The sequence below is a fragment of the Podarcis pityusensis genome (genome assembly GCF_964106645.2).
Source record: "Podarcis pityusensis genome assembly, chromosome: 9".
NCBI classification, from domain to species: Eukaryota; Metazoa; Chordata; class Lepidosauria; order Squamata; family Lacertidae; genus Podarcis; species Podarcis pityusensis.
Window position 1 is genome coordinate 22,539,224 of NC_138034.1, and position 27,553 is coordinate 22,566,776.

Sequence of the window (27,553 nt, forward strand, 5' to 3'; positions counted from 1 at the left end):
TCCGTCTATTTCTAGAAAGCGCGGGGGTTCAATTTTGGAGCTATTTGACATGTTATTTTGGGATATTTGGGCAAACTTTCAAGCTTGCAAATGGCCATGCTGCAGAAAATGAAGTTTAGAAGTCCCGCATAAGACGGCTGCCCAAAAGGGCTAAATCCCCGTGGAGCAATCTCTGGAATCAGACAGAACTCCACCACTGCCATTCATTTCAATGGAACACAAGCCAAAGGATTAATGCACAGATCTACCCCTCCTGATGAAATGAATGGGGAAGGCTTGCATGCACAGGAGCTCTGTATGGGGACACTACATTTGGATGCGGGGATTTACTGCAATAACATGACTTGCCAAAGATATAGATGTAGGAAAATGTGGAGGAGTCCTTATTGGGATATGAGTTTACTGGGATGCATTTACACACACATGAACATCTCTAGATTACTCAGATTAATTAGTTGCTTCTATTGTCAAGCACTGTGTTTGCTGCAATGTGACATGATACAAAAAACTTTCCCTGCTATGTGTAATCTAATTTTATGCAAGGCAAATAATCACTTTATGCGTCAGTCCTTAAAGAGACGTGTGAAATCACCCCTGGTGTGCGCATAATAAAACTTTGATGGAATCCAGTAATGAACCTATAAAAACCACCACCGAGGAAATTATACAATACTGTTTAAGGCTGACATTTCGGATATTGATCTCCCTTGCTCATCACAGAGCTGTATTTAGGGGCTGCATTTCTTCGCCTACCTTTTTTCAACGGCTCTGGCTTCTTCTCTGTTCTCTCTCTCCATGGCATGGTGATGGATGGGAAAAAGGACCTCTTCTCCCTAGACTCTTCCTCTTCCCCCTTGCTTGCCTCGTGGGCTTGTGAAAGCACAGAGCTCCCTTTAGCTTCCGTTTTTCTCCAGGTGGTGTCAGGCTCCATTTTAGCCACCCTTTGCCCCGTGGATTCGGTTAAGTGAGACCTGCGCATTTTTGAGAGAGGGGATGATGGCGGAGTTTGGCTGGTGGGCTTTGGAGCCAATGCAGGTTTTTGCAGGAGTGGCGATTTGCAGATGGGTTTCTCTTGACTAGGTGCAGACACGTGACTGCTAGATGCAAGAGATACCGGTGCGGCTGTCGTATAACTCTGATTAATATTAGCTGAGGAGTTCTTCACAGAATTAACCATGACATCCTTTCTCTCTTGGCTTGGGGATTTGCTCTCTTTTAAAAACATATGATTTGCATCTTTCTCATTGTCAGGCGTAACCAGCGGGGTGGGCACCCCGTCAAAACTGTCTCCTGCGCTATACCTTTTCTTCTTCTTCTGCTCAGCTTGCTGATCATAGTGAAAGCGCAAGGAGTAGTTGGTCCTCCTTAATTTCACCCCAAATGGGGACACATTTTCTTCTCCATTTGGGGAAGCGCTGTCCACTTTCCTTGCACCAACCTTCTGCTGTGTTTCCATAGCAGCTGCTGCACTTTCCGACTGGGCTACTTCCTTACTTGGAGAATGCGAGACGCCTGGAACAAGGAAAGATGGGAGATCTTTGGCAAATTTACAACCCTCGGTGTTGCCTGCCACTTCGCGATGTATTTCAGTATTTCCTGTGGGTATTCCAAGATTATTCCCTGCAGCTGACAGTGGCTCGGTATGAACTGTCTCTTGGGTTGAATGGACCGTGGGTGGACCCAACGGCTTGGCTGGGGTTTCTGCTTCAAGGCCAACTTTACTCTCGGCGCTTGCATTAGCCGAAAACTTCTGCCAGGCAGGAGTTATAGAAAACTTTGCACTTGCAGATAAGGTCTTGCGCAAATTACCGTGGGAAATGTTTTGTCCTTTGGGTGTCCAATCATCGCTATGCCTACTGAGGCTTCCTTTGTCTCTCTCATTGCGCTTGCCATTTTCTGCACTTTTTAAGATTTTTGACCTAATCGAAGCCCACTCAGCTGGGATGGTTTGGTTGCCCAATGGCTCTTGGGTATATTTCATTTTACTATTCCTACGCTTCGCATCTGGTGACGTTTTCCGTGCGTCTATTGTTTTTCTTTCTTCTGTTAAGCCAAGGAGAGATTTGCAAGCCGTATCTTTTATCTGATTGAGGTTGACTGCAGTTCCACAGAGCTGTGCTCCAGTGACCAAAATTGCTGTGTGGGGGACGCACAAAGAAGTCGGGGGACCGTGAGAACCTTTGCTGGATTTAGGAGTCGTCAATTCTTTTGCAGCTGAAGGAGTTGGTGCCTCTTTGACAGGCGTAACTGGGCTCAGATTTACTTTTGGAAATATAATTTGCTTTTCTCCAGAGGATACTTGGAAGGTAAATCCCCTGGGCATAGTTTGCCTCGCGTCAACTTCCTGCCATCGGAGCTCCTCACCTAAGATTCTTTCCTGCTCTTGAGCTTCAATGTCCCTTTTCTGGTGGTGCCTTACAGTTTCTTCTTCCTTCTGCTCTTTGTCTGGCTGCTTTAATGTTTGCTGGCTAGCTTCTTTAAGTGGAAGATCTTTCTCGGGGCTTTCCAAATGTTGCTCTCCCAAATGAATATTTTTGTCCAGTTGCAACGGGAAGGATTTGTCTTGTTCTTTTGGCTTTTCCAGTGGTATTTGTCCTTCTAAACTAGGGGATTTCTGTTCTTCCAGCTTTCGTCCTCCTTCCCTCTCTATCAACTCTTCCTGTTGCATCGTCTTCTCAGGCCATGGCTGTGGTTCACATCTTTTGTGTTCTGCTGCTGATCTAATTGGTTTATCCAGTTCTTGCTGATCTTGTTTGTCCTTATTCATTTTCTCCTTTAGATTCTGTGGTAGTTCTTCTGGTCTCTTTTGCTTTTCCAGCTTTATGGCACTCCCCTTCCTTTCCAACCTTTCTTCATCTTCTAGATTCCTTTTTTTCTCTAGATCTTTTTGTCTCAGGTCTGTTTGCCTTTTTTGCACTTCCTGTTTCAGTTCATCCTGCTTTTCAGCCTCATTCATTTGCTCTTCCAGTCCTTGCGCTCTCTGTCCTAAATTCTGATGCCCTTGTTTTTCTTCCTGCCATTTTTGCGTCCCCTGTTCTTGCCTGTCTTTCCACCCTTGCTGAAAGAGCTTTTTATGTTGTTGCTTTGCCTCTAATTCTCTGTGTCCCTTTTCTTCTACTTCTTCTTGATCCTTCTGTTCCTGCCATTTTTGCTCTTCCAGTTCTTGATGTCTTTGCTCTTCCTCTTGCCTTTGCCTTTCAATCGCCAGTTCTTGCCACTTTTGCTCTTCCAGTTGCCTTTGTGCCTCCAGTTCCTGATGCCTTTGCTCTTCCAGTTGCCTTTGTGCTTCTAGTTTTCGATGCTTTTGCTCTTCCAGTTGCCTTTGAACCTCCAGTTCCTGATGCCTTTGCTCTTCCAGTTGCCTTTGTGCCTTTAGTTCCTGATGCCTTTGCTCTTCCAGTTGCCTTTGAGCCTCCAGTTCCTGATGCCTTTGCTCTTCCAGTTGCCTTTGCGCCTCCAGTTCCTGGTGCCTTTGCTCTTCCAGTTGCCTTTGTGCCTTTAGTTCCTGATGCCTTTGCTCTTCCAGTTGCCTTTGTGCCTTCAGTTCCTGATGTCTTTGCTCTTCCAGTTGCCTTTGCGCCTTCAGTTCCTGATGCCTTTGCTCTTCCAGTTGCCTTTGCGCCTCCAGTTCCTGATGCCTTTGCTCTTCCAGTTGCCTTTGTGCCTCTAGTTCCTGTTGCCTTTGCTCTTCCAGTTCCCTTTGCTCTTCCAGTTGCCTTTGCGCCTCCAGTTCCTGATGCCTTTGCTCTTCCAGTTGCCTTTGCTTTTGTTCCTTTAGTTCATGCTGCTTTCCTTTTTCCTGTTGCATTTGTTCCTCTGGTTCCTGAAGGCCCTCTTCATTCCTTCTCTGCTCCTCCAGTCCTTTGTGCCTCTGCATCTGAAATTCTTGATGCCTCCGTTTTTCAAGACTTTTCTTCCCCTCTCGATCCTTTCTCTCCTCCATCTTCAAAAGCTGCTCTTCTTCCTGAAGCTTCTGTTTCTTCCCTTCTTTTTCCCTTTGGCATTCTTGAAGTCTTTTGTGTTCCGTGTGGCTTTTTGACTCTGCTTCAGCCATTTCTACTTTCTTCTCAGTCTCCAAGTTTCTCCAGCAATGTTCTAGCTTTCTTTTGCCCTCTTTCTGTTCTTGGCTTTCCCTATGCTGGATAGGCTTGTCTGCAGCATGGTAGCCATCGTGTTTGGAGAGCTTATCTTCAAACAACTGTGGTTCCAGGATTTCTTGTTCAACCTCTGCCACTGCCACACTTTGCATCTCCTAGTGTCAGGAAACAGAAACAGTTTAGCTTAACATTTTTTATTTATGCAATCCTATGCAGGGTAATAATTAATTAGTGTTTTAAGTCAATAACCCTGGAGTTCATAATGAACCACCTTACATTTTAGTTCTTTTTGCTATAAAAAAATGCATACACATACGTTTGGTCACAACACTGCGCCATAAATTATGGCTAAGATAGCCAGTCTGCGCACACAGTTCAAGTTATCTCACTTTGCTCCTCCTCTCCTCCAGCAAGAACACAAACCATGAAGCGTCTGGTTTAGCATTATTTTTCAACCAGTGCTTGTGGTTCTTTTCTCTCAAACATGCAATCTGAAGCCAAGCTTTGTTCTTAGCTTCCCAATCATAGTTTTTTGGAGAGAAACAAATAATGCCAAGCCAGATGTTTCATGGTCATTTTCCCCGACTGGAGGAAGGGAAGAGAAAAGTGGAAGAACTTAAGCTGCATTCACTAGCACACAACTTGTGGACAAATGTCTTACCCATAGTTTATGGCTACATGAAAATGCAGCCAGTGGATCATCAAAATACTTTGCCGTTCACTAGGAATGACATTCTGGAACAGAAAGGCAAGATCATAGCAGCCTCAGAACATGGATCTACGAAATCCCTTCACCCTGGTGCAACTCTCCCATTTTAATCCCCTACACACCAGGCATGTTCAACAGGTCAATCGCGAAGGTGTTCTAGGTCGTCCGTTGGATGTTCTAGGTCGACCCCCACAAAAGCTCAAGAACTCTTGATCTCCCCACTCCCAAAAAAGCTCAAAACTGTGGGTCATCCTTTCCAAAAAAAGCTCAGTTTTTTTATACTGGGAGTAGATCGCAGCCTCTGGGGAGTTGGACATGCCTGCCCTACACCAATGGAGGAACTGACTCTAAAGTCACCAAAAACAAAAAACAAAACACATTACCACCATTTTCAACAAATGTTGAAGGAAAAGTGCATGCTGTAAGAATAAGGCTCCGCCTTTCACCATTACAGCCAACGAAGGCATAGTCATTAACAAAACATATGCTAGAAAACAGGAAATTTTGTCTTTCACAGAGCTTACCCTACTTTCTCAACGATTTCCTTTGCTTTCAAGCCTCTTATTTTCTTTACATACCATTATTTTCTAAGTAAATAAAACAAATACTTGGCAAACAGAGTACAGTGGTACCCCGCAAGACGAATGCCTCGCAAGACGGAAAACCCGCAAGACGAAAGGGTTTTCTGTTTTGGAGGCGCTTCGCAAGACGAATTTCCCTATGGGCTTGCTTCGCAAGACGAAAGCCCATAGGGAAATCTCCGGGGACCTCTTTTAAATGCTGGTGGTGGGGAGCAAAGCCTTTCCCCCCCTCCGGCCTTCAGAAGAGGTCCAGGAAGGCCGGCGGGGGCCGAAAGGCTTTGCTCCCCACCGCCAGCATTTTAAAAGCAGTCCGGGATAGCAGGGAAGAGCTTCCCGCTATCGCGGATGGCTTTTGAAGGCAGGCGGGGGGGGGGAGCAAAGACTTTCGCCCCTCGCCCGCCTTCAGAAGAGGTCCAGGACCTCTTCTGAAGGCGGGCGGGGGGCGAAAGTCTTTGCTCCCCCCTGCCTGCCTTCCCGGGAGAGCGGAGAAAGGCAGCGCCTTTCTCCGCTGTCCCGGACGGCTTTTGAAGACAGGCGGGGGTGGGCAAAGACTTTCGCCCCCCGCCCGCCTTCAGAAGAGGTCCAGGACCTCTTCTGAAGGCGGGTGGGGGGCGAAAGTCTTTGCTCCCCCCTGCCTGCCTTCCCGGGAGAGCTTTTGAAGGCAGACGGGGGGCAAAGACTTTCGCCCCCCGCCCGCCTTCAGAAGAGGTCCAGGACCTCTTCTGAAGGCGGGCGGGGGGCGAAAGTCTTTGTTCCCCCCTGCCTGCCTTCCCGAACGGCTTTTGAAGGCAGGCGGGGGGGGCAAAGACTTTCGCCCCCCCGCCCGCCTTCAGAAGAGGTCCAGGACCTCTTCTGAAGGCGGGCAGGGGGCGAAAGTCTTTGCTCCCCCCTGCCTACCTTCCCGGACGGCTTTTGAAGGCAGGCGGGGGGGCCAAAGACTTTCGCCCCCCGCCCGCCTTCAGAAGAGGTCCAGGACCTCTTCTGAAGGCGGGCGGGGGGCAAAAGTCTTTGTCCCCCCCTGCCTGCCTTCCCAGGGGCTTTTACATCGCCCCGGACAGCGGAGAAGTCCTCCGCTGTCCCGGGCGATTTTAAAATGCCGCCCGCCAGCATTTTAAGATCGCCCCGGACAGCGGAGAAGTCCTCCGCTGTCCCGGGGTTTTTTAAAATGCTGGGGGTGGGAAGAAAAGCCCTTGTCCCCCCCCCCAGACTTCAGAAGAGGTCCGGGGACAGACTGTCCCCGGACCTGGTCTGAAGGCGGTTTCCTTAGGAACGCATTAATTGATTTTCAATGCATTCCTATGGGAAACCGTGCATCGCAAGACGAAAAACTCGCAAGAAGAAAAAACTTGCGGAACGAATTAATTTCGTCTTGCGAGGCACCACTGTAGAAAAAACAATGCAGCAGTCAATTTATGGTCACTTACAGTATTTGAAGAATGACTGATCTTGCAGCCATTCCCAACTGATTTGAATCTTGCTTTTTTTATATGTCTCAGTGCAGTAACCTTTTGTGAAAAAGGCACAAATAAGTAGACATAGCACATGTGGGCAGCATGTGCATGGCAAGGGCTGAAGTGCATGGCAAGAATGTATGATTGCTTGCTATGCTTAAAAGCCGGAGGCCAGGGCAATCAACACAACCGCTTGTTACGTTGTTTTTTTTTAACTAAATGACTGTTCTTGGGACTCTTCTGATTCTGGCTCAATTTACATTTCAATGGTTTTGCACCATGCAAAAGAATTCCCAAGACCATCCCCAAATCCCCACAAAGCATATTTATTGGGGGGGGGGTTGCCCCTACAACCACTCCTCAAACATGACTGTGAGGGTTGATCTGTCAGAGGGACTAGTTTGAAAGTTACCGATTCTTGAAAATATGTAGTTGTGATTCAGGATCACAAGTATTCCACCATTCAGTTTCCACTCATCTGAGAAATTTTCACATTACAGCTGATGGCAAGATCTTGTGTCTAAAGACTGGAACGAACAATGTACTTCTCTTAAATAGAAGCATTAGAATAAAAGAGCTGCCTTGCTAGAATACGCAAAAACATTAGGCAGGCAGATGCTCCTGGGAAACTCACAAGCAAAATATGGGGGTCATCTCAGTGGTTTGCCTCCAGCATTTCGTAATTAAGCACATGTTGCCTCTGAACAAGGTGACATGATTCTAACTTTATAGATAATAGCTGGTGGAATTGTCCTTTATAATTATCCACCTTTTAAAAAGCAAATAAAATGTGTCTAGTTCTTTTTTAAGGAACATAATCAGTTAATGCCGGTGTATAAATAGCTGTTCACCTGGTCACCTGTAAGAAACAGAAACTGTCTCCAGGTTACCATGTAAAGATGGTTTACTAAAATTAACACTCCACCCCTCGCTGCTTTTAGATATCAACTGGCGCACATACATACAGGTATGTGGGCATACATATCTATTAAGATAATTAGTAGGCTACTAATGTCTATGGGCTTATTTCCATGATTCAGTCAGTGCTCATCATAGTGTCTGGTGGCAATGAACGCCCTAAGCCGATTACATGTTGTCTGATGGTTAAGCAAGAACATAAATACTGAACAAAGAGTGAGCAGATAAGATTCAAACGTTATACACAGCTCTTAGTAGTTCTGTCTGTCTCACAATCAATGACTAAAATGTTCATCTAAGTTATGTCTGTATCTGTGACTATATAGAAAGCAGATAAATTTCAATACCTGTGATAACCTTCTGTGCTTTTTGGAAACCCTCTGATTCTTTGGCTTAACAGAGAGTTTGTGCTTTGCTGCACTGTTGTCCAGGCGGGCAATTGCCAGAGGAATTGCATCGAGGTTGACCGTTTCAATTGTGCCAGAAGGTGAGTGATGCCTTTTCGGCCGCGATGATGATTTGACCGGTGTAACCTGTTAAATCGTCGCAAGCGGAAATGAACTTGATTTAAACAGTTGAACTGACAGATTTAAAAGGATTAGCAGATTCAAAACAAAACAAACCCTGAATCAAACAGTGTCTCCATTAATGAACTCAGAGCAAAATCCAGAAATTTCCTTTTGTGGAAATACAGCTTCTTATGGGGGCACCCCATTTTTCCAGTCAAATGGAAGAACCGCCTCCTCTTCTATTATGTAGCAAAGACACTCAAGCACCATGCTATCCCTACGCAAACCACCAGCTCCTGATGTTTATAGACGCAGGGCATGAGATCTGGTCTGCCCCCAATGGGGCCACACATCATGGCTCACTGCCACACAACTTAGTCCAACCTCTCCCTTTGATCACTCAAGTACTCTGTTAGCAGCAGCTAATATGGACTGGGAATTAGCAGTGGGACAGAATCCACTTCCTCAGTACAGCCTCACAAGAGAAATGCTGACTGAACGTATCCCAGTCCCCTTGCCTGCAAGGGTTCACCATTTTGTGTCACTTCCTCAGTGGTCATACAAGAATCAAGGGAGCAGCTGGGAAGGTGAATTAGGGGCAAGACTAGGTTTGGTAAGTCCTTCAAATATCTGCAAGCCCAGGAGAGCTGCCCAACACGTCTCCTCCGTTTGCCAACACAGCAAATGTAAGGTATTTCAAGTTGTAGACAAGTTTCATAGTTCACACAAGGCTGTGTATAAATAATGCTTTTAAAAGTTGTAAGTCATCCTAGGAATTGGTGTTATGTACTGAAGTTCTCACCCTGGGCCAGCAGGGGGATACTGTAGATAGTTTTCACTCAGGTCCACATATGCAAATAAGGGATTGAAAGTGATGTTCAGTGATTGGCTAGTTACAGAAAATGGTTACTGTTGCGTTGTAGTGGAGCTCTATATAAGCAGGCTGGCTGAACCCTTCAGTTCAGTTCTGTTCTGGCCTGTGAATAAACAAGAGCTGTTTGAAGAATCGCTGTGTCGTCTGATATGTTCACCCACAACTTAACATTACCCATACTTCTGTTTATTGAGCCAGGACTATAGTAAGCCTTCATTCAGAGTTGTGGCTCAGTAATATATTCTAAGCTTTAGATGTATGAGACCCAGTTCGAACCTCTAGCACCTCTCCTTAAAAGAAGTCACCCACTCTACCGCTCCATAGGACCTTATCAAGCAATGCTATACTCACATTATACCAAGATCAAATCCTGCTACACCACAGTTTGCGAGCCTCACTGAGATTTCCTACCAGCTTATACCTCATGACATTTTGCCGGTATGGTGAAGGTTCTGTCAAATCGTATAGCTCCTCAACCAGTGGATCTACAGTAGAAGATTGCACCCTTAAAAGACCCACTTGCAGAACACACAAGATCCTTTGGTCTGGATCAATATGCAGTAGTTTCTCATTTCCTTACAAACCTGTGGCTTCCCTTCTGATTCAGTAACAAGTTCCCTGGCACAGAGGTATGAAATTTAAAAATTCAGGAAGGGACGCTCCTTGACTTATCACTAATTACTCTACCGAGACGAAGCAAATATTAAGTGGCAGCCCTACACAAAATTTAAGAGGCTTTTTAATCTAATATTTATTTGCCCTTGTTTAATAAGCTCGTTAGATGCCTTGTAGAAATCAGCCAAAATGTCATAAATGTTAATAGGCTCATAATCAGCAATGGCAGCAGTAAGTACAGAAATATATAGAGTGTAGCACTTTCCATATTTTAGGTATTCTGGGCTTTGTAAAGCTCTGTTTCTTGACTACTGAATCATGTGACATTATATTTATTTTGTCACCCATAGCCAAATATGTGTTTGGTTAGCTTCATACACCAGCTGCTGATGCTTGGATCTCACTTCCCTCTTAAGAGTTGCCAGAGTCAGACCCTGCCAAAACCTGAGCCTTTAAGTGTTGCATGGAAGGGAGAATTTCACTAGGTATAGATTTCCCCATCACAGTGATGTAGTGAGAGGAGAATCCACACCTGGCAGAATCATTTTACTCCTATGTCCTCTTCTTTAAGACACCCTGGTCACATCTGCACCATACATTTAAAGCATGTGGCTTTCCTCAAAGAATAATTGAAACTGTAGTTTGTTAAGGGTGCTGGGAATTGTAACTCTCTGAGGAGCGAACCACAGTTCCCAGGATTCTTTGGGGGCAGGGACCATGCACTTTAAATGTATGGTGTGGATGTGACTCCTGTCTCAGGATTCACTGTTCTTTATATCCTCTACATTCTGGGACTTCTTTCCAATCAGCAGATTCCCTTCCTGCCCATGCAGTTCCTCCTGCCCATACTATTCTGCTGCCTTTGGTAGAGTGTACATGCAGAGGATGTGCTCACATAGTCAGTGGCAGTGGCATAGCGTGGGTTGCCAGTGCTCGGGGCCACACAGGGCTGGCAGAAAATGGCATGCACATTCAACTGCCTAATGGCATCCGTGTCACCCAGGAGATCGCAGCCACAGAGAGTTGTTATGTTGTATGGAGAGATCACCTCCTGGTCCGTGTGGAGAAGCTGCTTTTAATGGAGCTCATCGACAGAAATGCACAGCTGTATGGGTACTGAAATTTTGCACCCCTAACAGTTTTGTGCACAGGGCAACTGCTATGCCACTGGCTAGTAGTATGGCCAAAATATCTTGGGGAGCCCAGGAGCCTCTTCCATAGTAAGCACCTTCCTAAGGAAGCATAATGGCTTGAACACTACAGTAGTACCTTGGTTTGCATACATCTTGGTTTGCATGCATTTTGTATTACAAACACGTCAAACCCGGAAGTGCGTGTCCCGGTTTGCAACCTTTTTTTAGATTACAGCCCTTTTTTTATTATTACGAACATATTTTTTTTGGAGGCCCCATTGGCGAAAGCGCGGCTGTTTTGGTTTACAAACGGACCTCCAAAATGGATTATGGTTGTAAACCAAGGTACCACTGTATAAGCAGACAAAGGGAAGCCAAGCAAGCGGGAGAGGGGGGCCATTGGCAAAGGAGGAGGTGCTGGACAAAGAGCCCACAGTGGGCCTGGAATCACCTGTAGGGTCCAGGAGCAGCAAAGCAACTGGCCCTTTTTGCAAGTGGCACTCAACGAAATGAGAAGGAAGCACACAAAAAACTGAGAATCAAGGGGCAGTTTAAGCTTTGCAAACACTTGATTTGCCACTGAGTGCAGTCAATTGGTGGCCTCATCCAATTCTGGCTCTGTGGTTACTGTATCAGTAGGATGCTTAATATTTTCAAACACCTGTTTGTTAGGTTCCAGCTACAAGTGGAAACAGGCAAATCCAGATTTGCCCTTAGTGTATATAAAGTAAAGGTAAAGGTAAAGGGACCCCTGACCATTAGGTCCAGTCGTGGCCGACTCTGGGATTACGGCACTCATCTTGCTTTATTGGCCGAGGGAGCCGGCATACAGCTTCCGGGTCATGTGACCAGCATGACTAAGCCGCTTCTGGCGAACCTGAGCAGCGCATGGAAATGCTGTTTACCTTCCCACTGGAGCGGTACCTATTTATCTACTTGCACTCTGATGTGCTTTCAAACTGCTAGGTTGGCAGGAACAGGGACCGAGCAACGGGAGCTCACCCCGTTGTGGGGATTCGAACTGCCGACCTTCTGATCGGCAAGTCCTAGGCTCTGTGGTTTAACCCACAGCGCCACCCGTGTCCCTCAAATAACAAATGAGGCGTGCAAGTGGAACTGTCCCACAACCTGTTCCAGCCGCATTGGAGTCCAGCGGATGGGAAGGTGATGTTGGAAAAGAGATTGAGGGAAGGTTAAATTATAAGCAGGGGAAAGGCTGAGCACCATCTTCAAACTGAGCCCCCTACTGCCTGCTTACTATATGACTAGCACAGATTCGGCTTAAAGACACAGATCTACCATCATCACATGATGTTTGAGTCCCATATTCACATTTTATGGCTCGGAGGTACATGCTTAGAAATTTCCAGTTGTGCTTTTAAAACTGTAACGTAGGTAACGTAGAAATGTAAGAGTGTCTCCAGACTGTCGGTATTTTGCAGGGGTGATTCATGCATAAACTGGAATGCTGGGTTCGTGCAATTAAACCGGCTTAAAGGGCTCTATTGCCCTAGTGCAACAAATCCACTTTTAAAAAGAAGGGGACTGTTTGCAGTTTGGAAAAGGACAGGAAAAAGGATGTGCAAATGACTAACAGGAAGACTTGTAAACACAATGCAAGCAAATCAGAACTAATGCTCAATAATAATAATAATTTATTATTTGTACCCCGCCCATCTGGCTGGGTTTCCCCAGCCACTCTGGGCGGCTTCCACAGAGACCAAAAATACACTAAAATGTCACACATTAAAAACTTCCCTAAACAGGGCTGACTTAAGATGTCTTCTGAATGTCAGGTAGTTATTTATCGCTTTGACATCTGATGGGATGTCCAGGTATAATATAACAGCCATGCAAGCAGACCAGGACAAATGCTCAATAACTAGGTCCTATGGTGGAACCTTAAATGTAATGGCTACAGAACTCCTTGAAACAAATGCAATGAACTATTCATGACCATTACCTTTTCTTCCACTTCCTGCCTTGTTCCTCGCAAACTTGCTGGGCTTAATGAATCGGGTGTGCCACCTGACTGGAAAAATAAGATTATGTTTGCCAAATATCACAACTATGGACTACCATTACAGAACTGGTCGAAATATCTTAACGATCCCCCTTCATCTCCTCAGACTCCTCTGTTCAGCAGAGGGACCCTCTGGTTAGCTTCACTGCTCTCAGAACTTTGGTCTGGGAGAGGACATTAGAAAAAAAATATTTCAAACAGTGTTGCATTCTGCCCTGGGAACATATGGTGCCATGGGAACTGAGGGCAGACCCACAATTTATACAGCACACATTGTTGCCTGCTTACAAGTGTCATGCCAGTGCGTTCAGTGGAAAACACATGTAAGATTTCATACTCATGCCTTTAAAAACCTGTGTACGCTTATCTGATAGAGAAACAGTTCACACACATGTACAGGAGTGGATTAAGACTGCTATTCTCGATTCCTTTGAGGAAGGATGTGATAGAAATGAAAATAATAATAATAATAATAATAATAATAATAATAATAATAATAGCAGCTGTGCTTGCCATATAAAATATGGAGCTGCCTTGGTGCATTCAACTCTAGTTTACATTGACCTTCAAAGCAATAAAGCCTCAGTGAATGTACTTATTTTTTTAGAGTTTCTTACAGACAGCAGCACAACAAAGATCCACCTACAAGAAAATTTATGTATGTACTTGACAATTTCAAAGTCTGTTCCACTGAGCTAAAGATGACGCACACTTTCAAGACCCCTTAAGAGAGACTTGTGCAATGTGCAACACCCAGTGTCAAGACAAGCCTTCGGAATATGCTCTACATATCCTTGAATAAAGGTCTCCATTTCCCGGCTGCCCTAAGAGACAGGGTTCTATCGCTTATAATTCATGTGTGTCCCTGAAAGCCTGCAAAGCAAACAATTTATCTCTTAAGTTCAAGGTTGTTGACTCTTGTGGTTTTATAAATAAGTCTCCACATTGCAGGCTTTTAACTCCCTGAATGCTGAAATTGGTGGGGACTGCATTTTCTTTGTTTTTTCCATGAATTCCTTTAACAACTGCATTTCTTTCCTGCAAGAAAATGTGCTTGCCTCTGCCTGTTTACCTCAATTCCCAGTAAGCAGCTCTTTAAAAACAAAAACAAAAGCTCTTTAGGATTTGTTGTGCTTGAATTTATACTACATACAAACTAGCTCTAAGAAATTATGTGACTCAGCCAGGGATGCATTTAAAGGCAAATCTAGATCATTCGCACTTTTTGAAATAATTCACTAACTGAAAGACAGCTATCCTTCAAAATTTGAACTTTTCTGAATTTTGCAAAGCAGTTCTTCAACCATGCAATGTGTACAAAAATACATATACTGCAGTAAAGTGTGCACAGAAATGCATTTTGTGTTATTATATTATTATAATTATTATTACATGTGAATAACATACAAAAACACATTATATTAGGATAAATTGTGTTGCAAAAATGTGTCTATTAGGCAAAAATGCATTAAAATGTGTATATTGGGAACAATTTGCACTAAAATGCTGGTGAATTTTCAGGATTAGGATTTTTTTTATTAAAAAATGTGCAAAGTGATGTGGAAATGTAAAGAACTGAAAATTGGAAACACAAGAGAAACTGAAATTTACAGATTTCCCCACCCCTAGGATGAGCTCGCATTGTGGTCTGAGGAATATTGCTTGGATACGTTCTGCTTCCTCTGGCACCCAGGAGTGGCATCCATTTTTTTCTGATACTTGGTAAGGAGACGAGCACAGAAGGACATTTGAGCCCTCCTCAAATTGATTCTGACAGATCCTACACTAACTGCCAGAGAAAGGTGTCCTGTTCCCAGGGGCTGGCACTGTCAGGCTCCAAAATGACTGGGTCTGTGCTGGGTGAGAGAGAATCACACATGACTCCTAGTGCTGAGATATCGAGGAGTGCAATTTGCAAGGACCTAAGCACAAGATTTCAGCTTGTTCGCCTCACCCGAAATGCTGTGAATAGGTGAGAGGGGCCAGCTCTTGTGGGCTCTAGTGCAAGCAATGCCAACATTATCACCAGCGCTTAGCCGAAATATATAATAGAGCTGGAAGGTCATGGACAGGTCTTGACCTTGACATGCACACAGTATGGAATAACGCACAGACATGAAGCAAATAAAAAAGCCGATTCACAAAACTAATTATGGGTAATGAAATGTGAAAACATATGTACTGTATTTTTCGCTATGTAAGACGCACTTTCCCCCCTCCAAAAATTAAGGGGAAATGTGTGTGCGTCTTATGGAGTGAATGCAGGCTCCATGGCTTCAGCGAAAGCAACGCAAAGCCTCCGAAGCTCAGCGGGAGTGCTCCCGCCGTGCTCCGGAGGCTTCACTTTGCTTTCACTGAAGCCTGGAGAGCGAGAGGGGTAGGTGCGCACTGACCCCTCTCGCTCTCCAGGCTTCAGGTTGCCTGGCTCTCCTGGCTTCAGGGAAAACCGCCTGAAATCTCTGGAGCACAGCGGGAGCTCCCACTGCGCTCTGGAGGCTTTGCATTGCTTTTGCTGAAGCCTGGAGAACAAGAGGGATCAGTGCGCACTGATCCCTCTTGCTCTCCTGGCTTTGCTTCACTGGAGAGGTGCTGCACTGCTTTCCCTCTCTGCGCAGCGCCCCTTCAGTGAAGCAGGAGGAGAAATGGAAGGGGCTCCATTTCTCCTGCAGTTTTGCTGAAGGGGCGCTGCGCAGAGAGGGAGAGAATTTTTTTTTCTTGTTCTCCCCCTCTAAAACTAGGTGCGTCTTATGGTCGGATGTGTCCTATAGAGCGAAAAATACGGTACATTTCTCTATATAGATACTGTCTTCCATTGTCTGTTGTGTTGTTGTTTTTTACATCAGGAAAGTGACTCTAGACTGGACCAATATGTAAGGTTCTCAGATCAAGCTTCATGACTTGCATGAGCGTTGAACGTGTGAACATACAGCTGTACCTGGAGTGAAGGAAGTCATGTGTGCTGCATTCAACAGCCACCTTGCATCATGTTTGATGATTCTGCAGCTTCTTGAAATTAATCCCTCCAAACTCCATTCCCAACGCGCACCCAGTGTGAGAAAGTACAAACTCACCACCGCCAGCAGCAGGCAACTTCTTTTGACATTTCCCCAAAGTAAGGTATCAAGGACTTACTTTATTATTGCTCTCTGGAAGGACCATGTCCTGCTGTGCAGCCATCTCCATGGGGCTACTGAGTAACACATCTGCTTCCAAACTAGCGTTTGCTTCCCCAACTGTCTTCACTGAAACAGTCACTTGTGAAGGTTGGCCAAATTTAATATTCTTGGCCAACTGTTGCTGGAGGAAAAAACAACAACACCATGCATATTAGAAAGGAAAAACATTGCTTTCCAAACCCTCTCCTACACAGTTCATTCCTCTCCAACAGTGATGGGGCCCATAATACAGTGGTACCTCAGGTTACATACGCTTCAGGTTACAGACTCCGCTAACCCAGAAATAGTACCTTGGGTTAAGAACTTTGCCCGGCAGCAGTGGGAGGCCCCATTAGCTAAAGTGGTGCTTCAGGTTAAGAACAGTTTCAGGTTAAGAACAGACCTCCAGAACGAATTAAGTACATAACCAGAGGTACCACTGTATTCAGCATTATCAGATGAAAGAGAAGGCAGTTAATTTTAGTAACTGTATTAGAACAACAGATCACAGGCTGCACTTAGCACATCTTGATTTGTGCCAATACTTCCATCTTTTATGCCGACCAGTTCCCAATGGCTGGAACCAGTTGTTTGTTTTTAACCATAGAGCATCCTATTTCTCCACAGAAGTGGCTCCTGTTCTTCTGAGTCTAGGTTTCCACAAAATCCAAATGCCTCCAGTTTTCAGATTTAAAATCAGACAATCTTCATGAGGGTGCAGTACTGAAGAAACCCTACTCAGTGGACAAAGGAGTCATGGCGTCCTCTTTCTCCAGCTCCGAGAGAGGAAGCAGGAACAAGTAAGAGCAAAAGTACAGTGCAATTGTACATACAGTGGAAGAGATAAGACTGTCTTCCGTTCCTACACTCTTCCCAGACAGGCATGTGATTTACACCAATCCCATCTGCAGCATCGGAGGTGTGAAATACTAACACTTAGCACATCTTGATTTGTGTCAATACTTCCATCTTTTATGTCGACCGATTCCCAATTTGGAACCATAGAGCATCCTATTTCTCCACAGAGGTGGACCCTGTTCTTCTGAGTCTAGGTTTCCACAAAATCCAAACGCCTCCAGGTTTCAGATTTAAAACTAGACAATCTTCACGAGGGTGCAGTACTGAAGAATGGCCCTAAAACCATCAATAATCAAGCTCTCAACAATGGGGGGGGGGGGGGAGGGAGAAACAAGACCCTACCCCACAAATAATTTATTGGTAAAAATTGGTTCTGGCTGTATCTATGCTTCTAAGATTCCATTCCACAACAAAAAGGTGATAAATAGGCAGCCCTAAACACGAAGTATTGTAAGTCAACAACCTTAGGTGATAGCTTATGGGCAGCAGAATGGGAGACACACTAATGTTGCCAACAAAAACATAGCTAAAAGTGAAATTCAAAGTGGATTTGAGGGAATCTGGGGAATTTAGAATCTTAAGATGATATCTGCTGCTTCAAACCAAAGGTCCATCTACTTCAGTATTCTGCTTTCACCATGTCCAACAAGATACTTACGGGGAGCCTGCAAACATGTCCAATGAATGCTTGGGGACTTGCTTACGGGGGTTCTGGAGTTTGCTAAAAACAAACGTCCAAGCAAATTTGGTGGTCCCTGCTTCAGGGGAAAATCTGAGAAATTCTGGACGTGTTTCAGAAAGATTCGTAAAATTTCTGAGGAGATTTTGCACAGGTCACAGAAAGACAGATCTGACCTATGGAGTCAAATTCATGGCTAGTGCTCTTTCGCAGGTCCCATTAATTTTAGTGGAATTTGTGCAGGTGAACTTTCAAGCACAATAATCAGCTAAAGAAAGAGAAGATGCATTCAGATTTTCTACCCCAGGAACCATTTTATCTTTCTATCACTCACTCATCCTAAAGCAGCAAAATATGGATGTCATAAGAAAGTACATGCTGGAAGTGTAGCAGATAAGTTTCCTTGTTCCTTCATAATTGCTTTTTATTATTGGGTGTTGTTGTTTTTTTAAATGTATATCTGTTTTCCTTTAGGGAGTGGGTGGGGGTGAGTGAGGAGAGGTGATAATTTGTATCTTAAGAGCACTATCATTTAAGAAATAGAAAACGATGAGAAAACCTTCCCCCTTCTTATAACAGCGACAGTCATTTTATAGCACAATTGCCGCTAGACCAAATATGTGGCAGACCAAGGAGTGAAGCTCCTGAGGGGGGAAATATACTCTCAAGCTCTGCAAGTGCTCCATAATCAATAAAAATCGTTATGGCTTGGGAAACAACTACTAAGAAAAATAATTCATTAAATTAATTAATATATTATTTACATTCAGCTGCTTTTAATAAACTGAAGTCAGCCCTATTAACTTCTTACTCCCTGGTAAGTTTGTATACTTCTGGGAGTCACAGAATCATAGAACTGTAGAGGTGGAAGGGACCCTGAGGGTCATCTAGTCCAACCCCCTGCAATGAATAAATCTTGTCCACAGCCAGTCCTGGGTGGGCTCGAAACACCAACCTTCTGATTAACAGCCAGACACACTGACCTATCATGGAGAGTAAAGGGCCAGTGAATGTGTGTCCCTGCCCCCATGAATCATAATGGCCAGATTCCCAGATTTATTTCTTATAAAAAGCAAGCTACTATCTTTTGCAGAACCTGAGATAAGAGGCAAAACGTGCAGGCAATTCTCTCTCTTTTTTTTGTAGGCGGGGAGAAAATAGCCTGCTCTCCCACTTCACTTCTCTCCTACCCTGGAATTTTTTTTCTGTGGTTGCACTTGCTGAGGGTAAACTCCATTGAACATTATGAGACTTTTTCCTCAGTAAACATAGGATTGCACTGAAAATATTTTCCCCAATGAAAAGCAAGATCAAGTTGTGGAGCTCCCTTCCACAGGCAAATGTTCAGCTATCCTCCCTGCCCCGCCCCACCCCTCTTTGAAGAAAGGTAGCACTTATCTGATTGGCACCAAAGGGCTGAATAATTGGACATACATTTCATCTGAAAAGTAAACTCTTTAAAAGGTTTTTGGAACAGGCAAATGGAAAATTTAGCATTTCTTTCTTGAAATAGCTGGATGAATCATACTCAGCTAGCAGAGAGGAGACTGTTAATTATTTTTATTTTGTAAATTACAGGGAAATTTACCACAAGATTTTGTCTCTCTGCCTTTCATCTTATGTGTGAAAATATACAGGAAACGCACATTCAAAGAAAAGGATACATGCTGATTTTTTAAAAAATAAATATGAGATTGTCAAATCCAGACAGACGTTTTCAAAATAGAGGTATTCTTTCCAACAGGGGAAAGATAAAATATATTAAAGAAGATGGATATCTATTGTATATGAAACAGAACTATGACTCATTTGCTGTGTGGCTTTGGTCAAGGTTTCATATTGTATCTCAGAAGAAACAAATAAACCATTCAAATTAAGCTCAGAAAGATCAGAAGACTCAATTAAAAAAACACCTTTTTAGATAAAGCAGTAGAATGCTGCAAAAGCAATGCACAAAAATCAACACTACCATGAGTAAGAAATTTATTTGAATAGCATTTTAGATTTTATCTTACTCATGGGCTCTAGATTCTGCATTTAATCACCATTCAGCCCCACTATTTAACCCCGCCCAAGAAGTATTTTTTGTGAAAGTGCGTGGGGTGAAGGGGGCAAGCACCATCTTCAAATATCTCAAGGGCTGTCACCATGGAAGAGGGAACAAGCTTGTTTATGGAGGGAAAGACTCAAACCAATGGATTTAAGTTACAAGAACAGAGATTCCAACTAAACCTCAGGAAGAACTTTCTGACAGTATGAGCTGTTTGACAGTGGTCTCCTTCGAAAGGTGGTGGACTCTCCTTCCTTGGAGGATTTTAAGCAGATGTTGGATGGCCACCTGTCATGGATGCTTTAGTTGAGATTCCTGCATTGCAGGGGTTTGGTCTACAATTCTATGCTTCTGTGTCATCTGCTGGCTGGAATATCCACAACACAGTGATCCTGACCACTTCAACATGCGTGCACCCAATCGGTACTCCAGATTACTGTTATGTACTGAAGTTCTCACCCTGGGCCAGCAGGAGGATACTGTAGATAGTTATGCAAATAAGGGATCGAAAGTGACGTTCAGTGATTGGATAGTTTTAGAAAATTGTTACAGTTACGTTGTACTGGAGCTCTATATAAGCAGGCTAACTGAACCCTTCAGTTCAGTTCTGTTCTGACCTGTGAATAAACAAGAGCTGTTTGAAGAATCGCTGTGTCGTCTGATATGTTCACCCACAACTTAACAATTACTGAGTTCAATCCATGTGCTGGCTTTCAAATTCACCACACAAATGTCTGCACAAATGTGTGCAGCGTAATGTGGGAACAGCTCCAACTTTCCCAAAGGATGGGAAAATCTGCAAGGGAACTAGCTGTTGTTGACGGCACCTGAGAGAATGGAGCCCAGTTTCCCTATCGAAGGAAACCTTTAGGCAGCCAAGGGCACAGACTCTGCTAGAGATTTCACATAATTCTTCTGTCGTATTTCACATAATGCAGCACCGGGCATCAAGGCACTGATGTTCAAATGGACATCAAATTACTTGTGCTTATGAAGAACTATTATCTGGCTGCCTCATTATTACACTCTGAGGTTCATATGTATCCATTAACCATGCCTTTGTTCTCTTCCACCGATTCCTTAAATTCCGGCTCATAAAAGAGGCTCATTTAACCCCCTGTCTCTTATTCTTCCTTCATCCTTCTAACATTTGGAACATCAAGCCTGCAACATTTCTACCTGTGCAGTTTGCTTCTTGCTGTTCCTTCATAACTTTCAGACTATGAGCCTTTGGAAGATCCATTTGTCATCTTTTATATCTACAACACTATTTTACCCATCCTATGTCTGTTCCGACAGGCTGACCTGCACCTCTAAATAAAGATGCCTTCCTATAGCATGGGTATTGTGCTGTTTCCCCATCCACAAGCTGCTGCAAATATTGATAAAGGCTTATGAATGGAGCTAGTGATAGAAATGTTATGTGTCAAAGGAAGCTGTATGTGTTCATCTACAATGCACTAGTGGGGGGGACTTTTTGTAATCAGCAAGTGTTTGAAGTGAAATAACAAAATGCCTCTATGCATGGTATTTTTATTTGATTTTATCATGTATTTTGTTCTGACTGACATATACAGTGGTACCTCGGGTTAAGTACTTAATTCGTTCCGGAGGTCCATACTTAACCTGAAACTGTTCTTAACCTGAAGCACCACTTTAGCTAACGGGGCCTCCCACTGCTGCCGCGCAGCCGGAGCACGATTTCTGTTCTCATCCTGAAGCAAAGTTCTTAACCTGAAGCAATATTTCTGGGTTAGCAGAGTCTGTAACCTGAAGCGTATGTAACCCGAGGTACCACTGTACTAGCAATAAGGACCTTGCTGGTGGGACCTACAGTTGTCTTAATACTTGCATTTAGCCAAGCTCTTGGGGGAACTTTCTTCTATGAGGTCCTATTAAATGTTCTCATTAATAAATTTCTGTCAGTTCTCTTTCAATATCTCCTGAGAACCGGAAACCAAGCACTAAACCTGCATGTTCTAAATCAGTGTTTTCCAACCGTGGCCCCCTTCTGACCTGGTTTCCTTCCTGTGGCCCTATGCACCAGCAGAACAGACTTTTGCCTGCGTATCTCCTTCTCACTGTAAACCCTGCAGAACATATCAGGGAGGAGTTTTCTACTTTCAGGGAGATTTTCACATTCAGATACACACACAAACCTACAGCCCAGGGAAAGCTTTTCCATTTGCTTGTGCTGATTTTTATCAAGTTTTTCTTAGTTAACTGACAGCTTGTGACTGAATGGAACTCATCACCACCCATGCATTGGGACTTGACAGATGCGTGACAAGCCTCTTTACTGCTTGCCTTGGGCTGCCAACAGGTGGTTTCAAAGACATATACCTTAAATCGGGAAGGTTAATCACTCTTTTTTTAAAGAAGTAAAATAAAAAGTCTTCCTGTCTTCCTATCTCCCTAATTGATCCTTTGTCCTCTGGAGATGGGAGTACATTTTAAGACTGTCTTGAGTGTTGGTTTATATTTTGTCATTACATCAGATAACTGTTAATTATTCAATCATGATTTGATCGAGTTTTAACTTCTGATTATGTTCAGTTTAGTGGGTTCTAAGTTGTGCAGACTTCACGTAGCACAAACAAGAGTATCTGACCATGTGGTCAGTGCTTCACCTAATTTTATGTGTGGCCTTAGTGCTGCAGTAGGGCTATGAAGAACGCTGCCAGAAACTGTAAATTGCAAATACACACACTTAGAATGAATCTACTTTCCTAACAGCGTGACATTTTGCATAGCAATAGGGTCAGCAGAAGGAAGGAAAGATGATGAAACAAGAAAAATTAAAAGATTTGAACTGCAACACCTGTAGTCATGTCGCTTTCTAATTCTTACCTGAAGGGTTTTGACTTTGCCTAGGATGTTTTCTTGTGACATTGCTTGAAGAGACTCCTCACTCTCTGTTCGCCCATCAGGTATAAAAATACTCTCATGGGAAAAGGCCCGTGTTCCCATACTATGATTGGAAGACCTGAAGCACAAGACATAGAGGATTTTATTTTGTAAAAGCATCTCTGCCATTTCTCATGGCACTGCTTCCCCAAATTAATGTATGTATGTATTTAAAACCGTGTCCTAACTGGTTTTGAAGGTTCAAGGTGGGAGGTAAAATATTTAATTTGCATTCTATTCACAACTTTTCTTCCACAGCTTACATTTTCTGCAAGTACCATTTGGTGAATATGGAAAAGGCCAATGAGCACGATATATATCTGTAGTATACAAATCATGGCACAAAAAATATACAAGCTCTTACAAGGAATTACTACATACTAGTTTTTACGCACATGTGATGGTACCTTACTAGATCATACTCAGAGCAGACCCACTGAAATTGATGAATATCAGTTAGTTATGACTTCAGTTTCAAATACAGAGAATAAATAAGCTCAGGTCAATCCTGAATTTGTTTTGTCCAAAGTCTATCAGTGATGCATTTTCTTGAGTTAAAAAGTTTTAATTTGGACTTTGATCACTCAAAATTCATTCCATATGCCATTGTATACTCATTCTAATATCAGTTTATGGACTGTTAATATGGTCCAATGCCTCCACACTCACAATGTCTGTGCTGGCAGTGGAACTGTTCAATCTACTGACATTGCTGAAATCATGGCAGCTGAGCAGACACATGGTTGCTCAAAGCAAGCAGAGCCCTGCCCATCAGCCGACAGTGGCTCTGCTTATTCCCAAAGAGACTGTACATAGGATGTATGAATCAGCCATACGTTATCCTGCACCACTAGTCACACATTAATCCACATGAGTGGTAAAATATATATAATCAAGGGCAATTTACCATTTGTATTTTGAATGCTTGATTTCCTTGAAATGAAATTATGAAGCAAAACAGAGCAAAAGTCAACGGGAATGTAGATTTCAAAGGCTTTCCAATTCCCAGTTATAGGAGAGATGAAAATTTCTTCTTGCTGTTATATAATTACGATATGAAAAGCTTTTGTCTTTGAAAACTTAGTAAACCATTAATAAGATCCTTTGGAACAAATGCAAATTGACTGAAGCATTTCCCCCCTAAATATAAATCAAAGCAGAAGCAAGGCATTATATATAATATAAAATGCAGCTAGTTGTACCAGACAGAGGCCACGTCCGCAGAGTTAAGAACTCTCTTGAGCTGGACTTGGCTAGTAAGCTTTAAAATAGTTCAGTACATCATGCTATCACAATTTTTAAGAGCTACAAGAAGCACTGGACACCTTCATAAGGCTTGACAGTTTCTGCTTGAGACACTAAATAATTGTTTACTGCTGAAGTCTACCAGTCATTGAGCATAATCAAGCCAATGTAAAACATGTTGATGTCTTACTTATTTCAGCAGGGGAGGTTTAAGCACTTGCCTGGTTCTGGCACTAGAATCAGCAAGCCTTAAACGTGCTCAACTTCACTAGGATCATACCCAGTGTTGAGAATAACTCAGAGTTGCAGAGAATTCAATACACAAGGGAGTAAAATGCTGTGTCAATAAAGACAACACAGTACAGTGGTACCTCGGGTTAAGTACTTAATTCGTTCCAGAGGTCCGTACTTAACCTGAAACTGTTCTTAACCTGAAGCATCACTTTTGCTAATGGGGCCTCCTGCTGCCGCCATGCTGCTGGAGCACAATTTCTGTTCTTATCCTGAAGCAAAGTTCTTAACCTGAAGCACTATTTCTGGGTTAGCGGAATCTGTAACCTGAAGCATATGTAAGCTGAAGCATATGTAACCCGAGGTACCACTGTATTTTAGTACATATTGCACTATACATGCATGTAGAAGAGGACTTCATTTTAGAAACCTTATCTACATCTAAAGAATCTCAATTTGAAAACAGATGCGACAATAATTTAGACATAATTTATTAATATCGTATCAGATTCCAGAGGGGGTAGCCATGACAGTCTGTTGCAGCAAGAACAACAAAGAATATTGCGGCACCTTAAAGACTAACTAGTCTTTTAAGGCATAAGCTTTCATCCTACCTCCCCCCCCCAAAAAAAAAGGCTGTGTGTGGAGAATTGCCTGACAGTGCCAGAACTTTCTTTGACGTTTTCTCCACAGTTCTTCAAACAGCTAAACAGTCAATCCGCTATTTGGCTTAAAAGCGGCTTGCCTTTTCGGCTGCCTTTCTTGCAGCGGTGGAGATGTCAAAGAAAATCCTGGTTGTGTGTGCAGTTCCACAAGTGACTTATCTGGATCACAAATTCCAATTATAGACTTCATAGTGGCGCTTCCTGATCTATTTGTAAAGAAAACACATCAACATCTGACCTACTGCCTGCAACCCTAGTACACTGATCTAGTGGGCAAGTATTACATAAAAGTAAGGAGCACTATTAGAGGCCAGAAGTACAGTTATAACATAGGAAAATTCACTTTATCGGTTTAATTAGAGATCTGTGGCGCCATTCCAGCAGGTAACTCTGGTAGCAGCAGTGCCTAATGAGTTTTTTAACTACATGGGGTAATGTCTGGAGAGTATTACATCTCTGAACAACCAATGATACTATACACAGGTGGCCAATGTTATAAATATTTATTTTAAAATGTGTAACCCGCTGGTTATTATAAAATAATACTCAGAACTATTAATAAAATACAGAAAACAAAACAAAAATTGCTCAAATAAAAAACAAAAAAAACCTCATGAAACAGGGGAAGAACTTTTTGAGCATAGTGGTTTGTTTGTGTCTAGTTGAGAGAAGATGACAATTCAAAAAATAAATAAATAATTTGCTCTTCTACACACTTAATTCTCCAGTCCATTCTAGATACGATCCATCTTTAATCTTTCAACGATTCTATGATTGTGCCCTTTCCTCTTATGATACTTTATGGCTATATCCGCTACATATCCTGGTGGGTATTTCTATATGCGACTATGTTTACGGTTCACCTACTGTGACAAGAATATATTTCCAAGTATAGCGATTTATCTATATTGCGTCCTTGCTGTGCTCCTGCGCAATTCTAAGACCATTACCATCTTTTGGAAACCTCAAGCTGCCACATATTTTTAGGAGTGTAGAAACCTGCCTCCCACTCCCTTATTGAAGCATTTGCAAATAGCAACAAGAAAATGAAAAAGAATGCGAGTAACATTCTGCAGTGTGCTGGCACCCATATGCCTTCTTGTTTTTACCCCTTCCAGAGAAAATAATTCCAAAATAATATCACTTTTGGGGTGCCAAATTATTGGGGTTTGGGTTTTTTTTTATTTAAAAAAATCCTGACAATGAATAAAGCACTGCTTGGAGCAAGGTCCTACTGTGCACTGAACAATCCTTTTACTAAAACGGCATGATAATACTATGACAACAGTTGCCATGATACATGTGAGTGACTCTTCAGATACTTGCGATCACTGCATCCAAGGCTGAGCTCACATTGGTGTTTTTATCAGAAATTTGACTGTGAATTACTGTGGTGGAATAGCCGCTTGCCTCTGTCTGTGGGGTGGCGGCAGTTGCAGTTCAGCCTGAGTCGTGACAACAAATGTCCACCCAAGATCAGAGCAACCAGGGAAGGACGTAATTTCCTCCTCCCATGAACCCCAATGACTTCTGGGAGCTCGCCCACAATTCTAGCCAATTGCGGGTGAGCTTGGGGGTGTGGCTTGGTGAGTGGACTGAGTGCAACCCTTGCCCTCTGGCTTCACTCTTGTCTGTTCTCTGGACATAAAAGTAAGCTGCATCCTGGCATTTCTCTCAGTTAGAGCTTGGAGGGTCCAACTCGAGTGGTGGATAAGGCTTAGGGTTGGATCCTTGAGTCTGGTTAGACGGCACAGTTGGAATCCTGACAGTCCAGGGAATCAGGGTATCCCATTGAAAGCATCCAGGGTGGAGGGGCTTCTGTTCACATGCCCAGAAGGGGCCTGACAGGCCATAGCTCCACCCAGGTGGGCAGGGTCACCCTGATTTGGTGTGTTCCATAGGGTGATCCATTATGCCTTGGTTAACCATGGCAAGATAATCAACCAGCAGTTGGGTTGGTTGATTCACGATACACACCCAATGCTTGCACCAAAACTTGTGAAATTGATACAGTTTTGGCTGGTTTAAATCCCCAATGCTTGTCCTGTGTTTATTGCAGTCTGGGGCTCACCAGCTATGGCTCCACTGTGCCTTGGGCCCGTAATGCACAACAGAACTGAAACATGCACTATCTGCAAGAGGCTTAACTACCATGAGAACAATGCAATGCAAGATGCTAAAGGGAAGAAGTAAGCACTCCAAGAAATAAACAGGAAATGAAGTCTGGCAATATCTCTCATATGTATCTCATATATTAGTCTCATTGCATGAAGCAAACATGCAAAAAAAAAAGTTTGAGAGGCCACAAAAATACACCAAAATGTACTCTCAATCATGTTAACCTGTAATTTCACCATTTTCTATGCTTGTAGTATTTGAGTTACACGTTTGCTGGTTCCTTCATTGACTACCTTGGCCTAACTGGTGAATCACTTTGCAGCATCAATGATCAAGAGAGCAGCTGGAGATTGTTTATTGCAGCTTCAACCTTTACAAACATACTGTGGGATGAGGAATAGTTTATGCAACCCAATTTCACAGTTGGAAATATCCTTCCTTATGCAAAATCTTATAATAAAAAAAGGCTGTAACTTTTTAATGATATCATACATTCTGCATCAGCACCTTCCAGAAATGCTAGCTTTGAGAAAATAAGATACTTGCCTGCAGAAAAAAAATGTGTTTATAATCTCTTTTGTATTTTCAGAGGCAAGATTGGAGTCAGCTCATATATGGATTATTGCAGATATGTCCAACCCCTCTGAGATATAACTGGTTAGAGCCAGGATGGAGAACACCTTCCAGATGTTGTTGGACTCCAACTTCTATCATCCTTGATCATGATGGCTGGGG

General features: G+C 43.2%; 1 protein-coding gene across 4 annotated transcripts in view; it reads right to left on the reverse strand.

Moving 5' to 3' along the window:
• Positions 1-27,553, reverse strand: part of CRACD (capping protein inhibiting regulator of actin dynamics) — a 119,593-nt gene that overhangs the window by 14,073 nt on the left and 77,967 nt on the right. For all 4 annotated transcript variants that reach the window (XM_081019783.1, XM_081019784.1, XM_081019785.1 and 1 more), the window contains 5 exons: positions 22,503-22,638; positions 16,043-16,207; positions 12,851-12,919; positions 8,104-8,289; positions 754-4,252 (listed from right to left, as the gene is read on the reverse strand). In XM_081019783.1, the coding sequence (XP_080875909.1) occupies positions 754-4,252; positions 8,104-8,289; positions 12,851-12,919; positions 16,043-16,207; positions 22,503-22,622 (4,039 nt within the window). In that variant the 5' untranslated portion in view covers positions 22,623-22,638. The remainder of the gene's footprint in view (positions 1-753; positions 4,253-8,103; positions 8,290-12,850; positions 12,920-16,042; positions 16,208-22,502; positions 22,639-27,553) is intronic.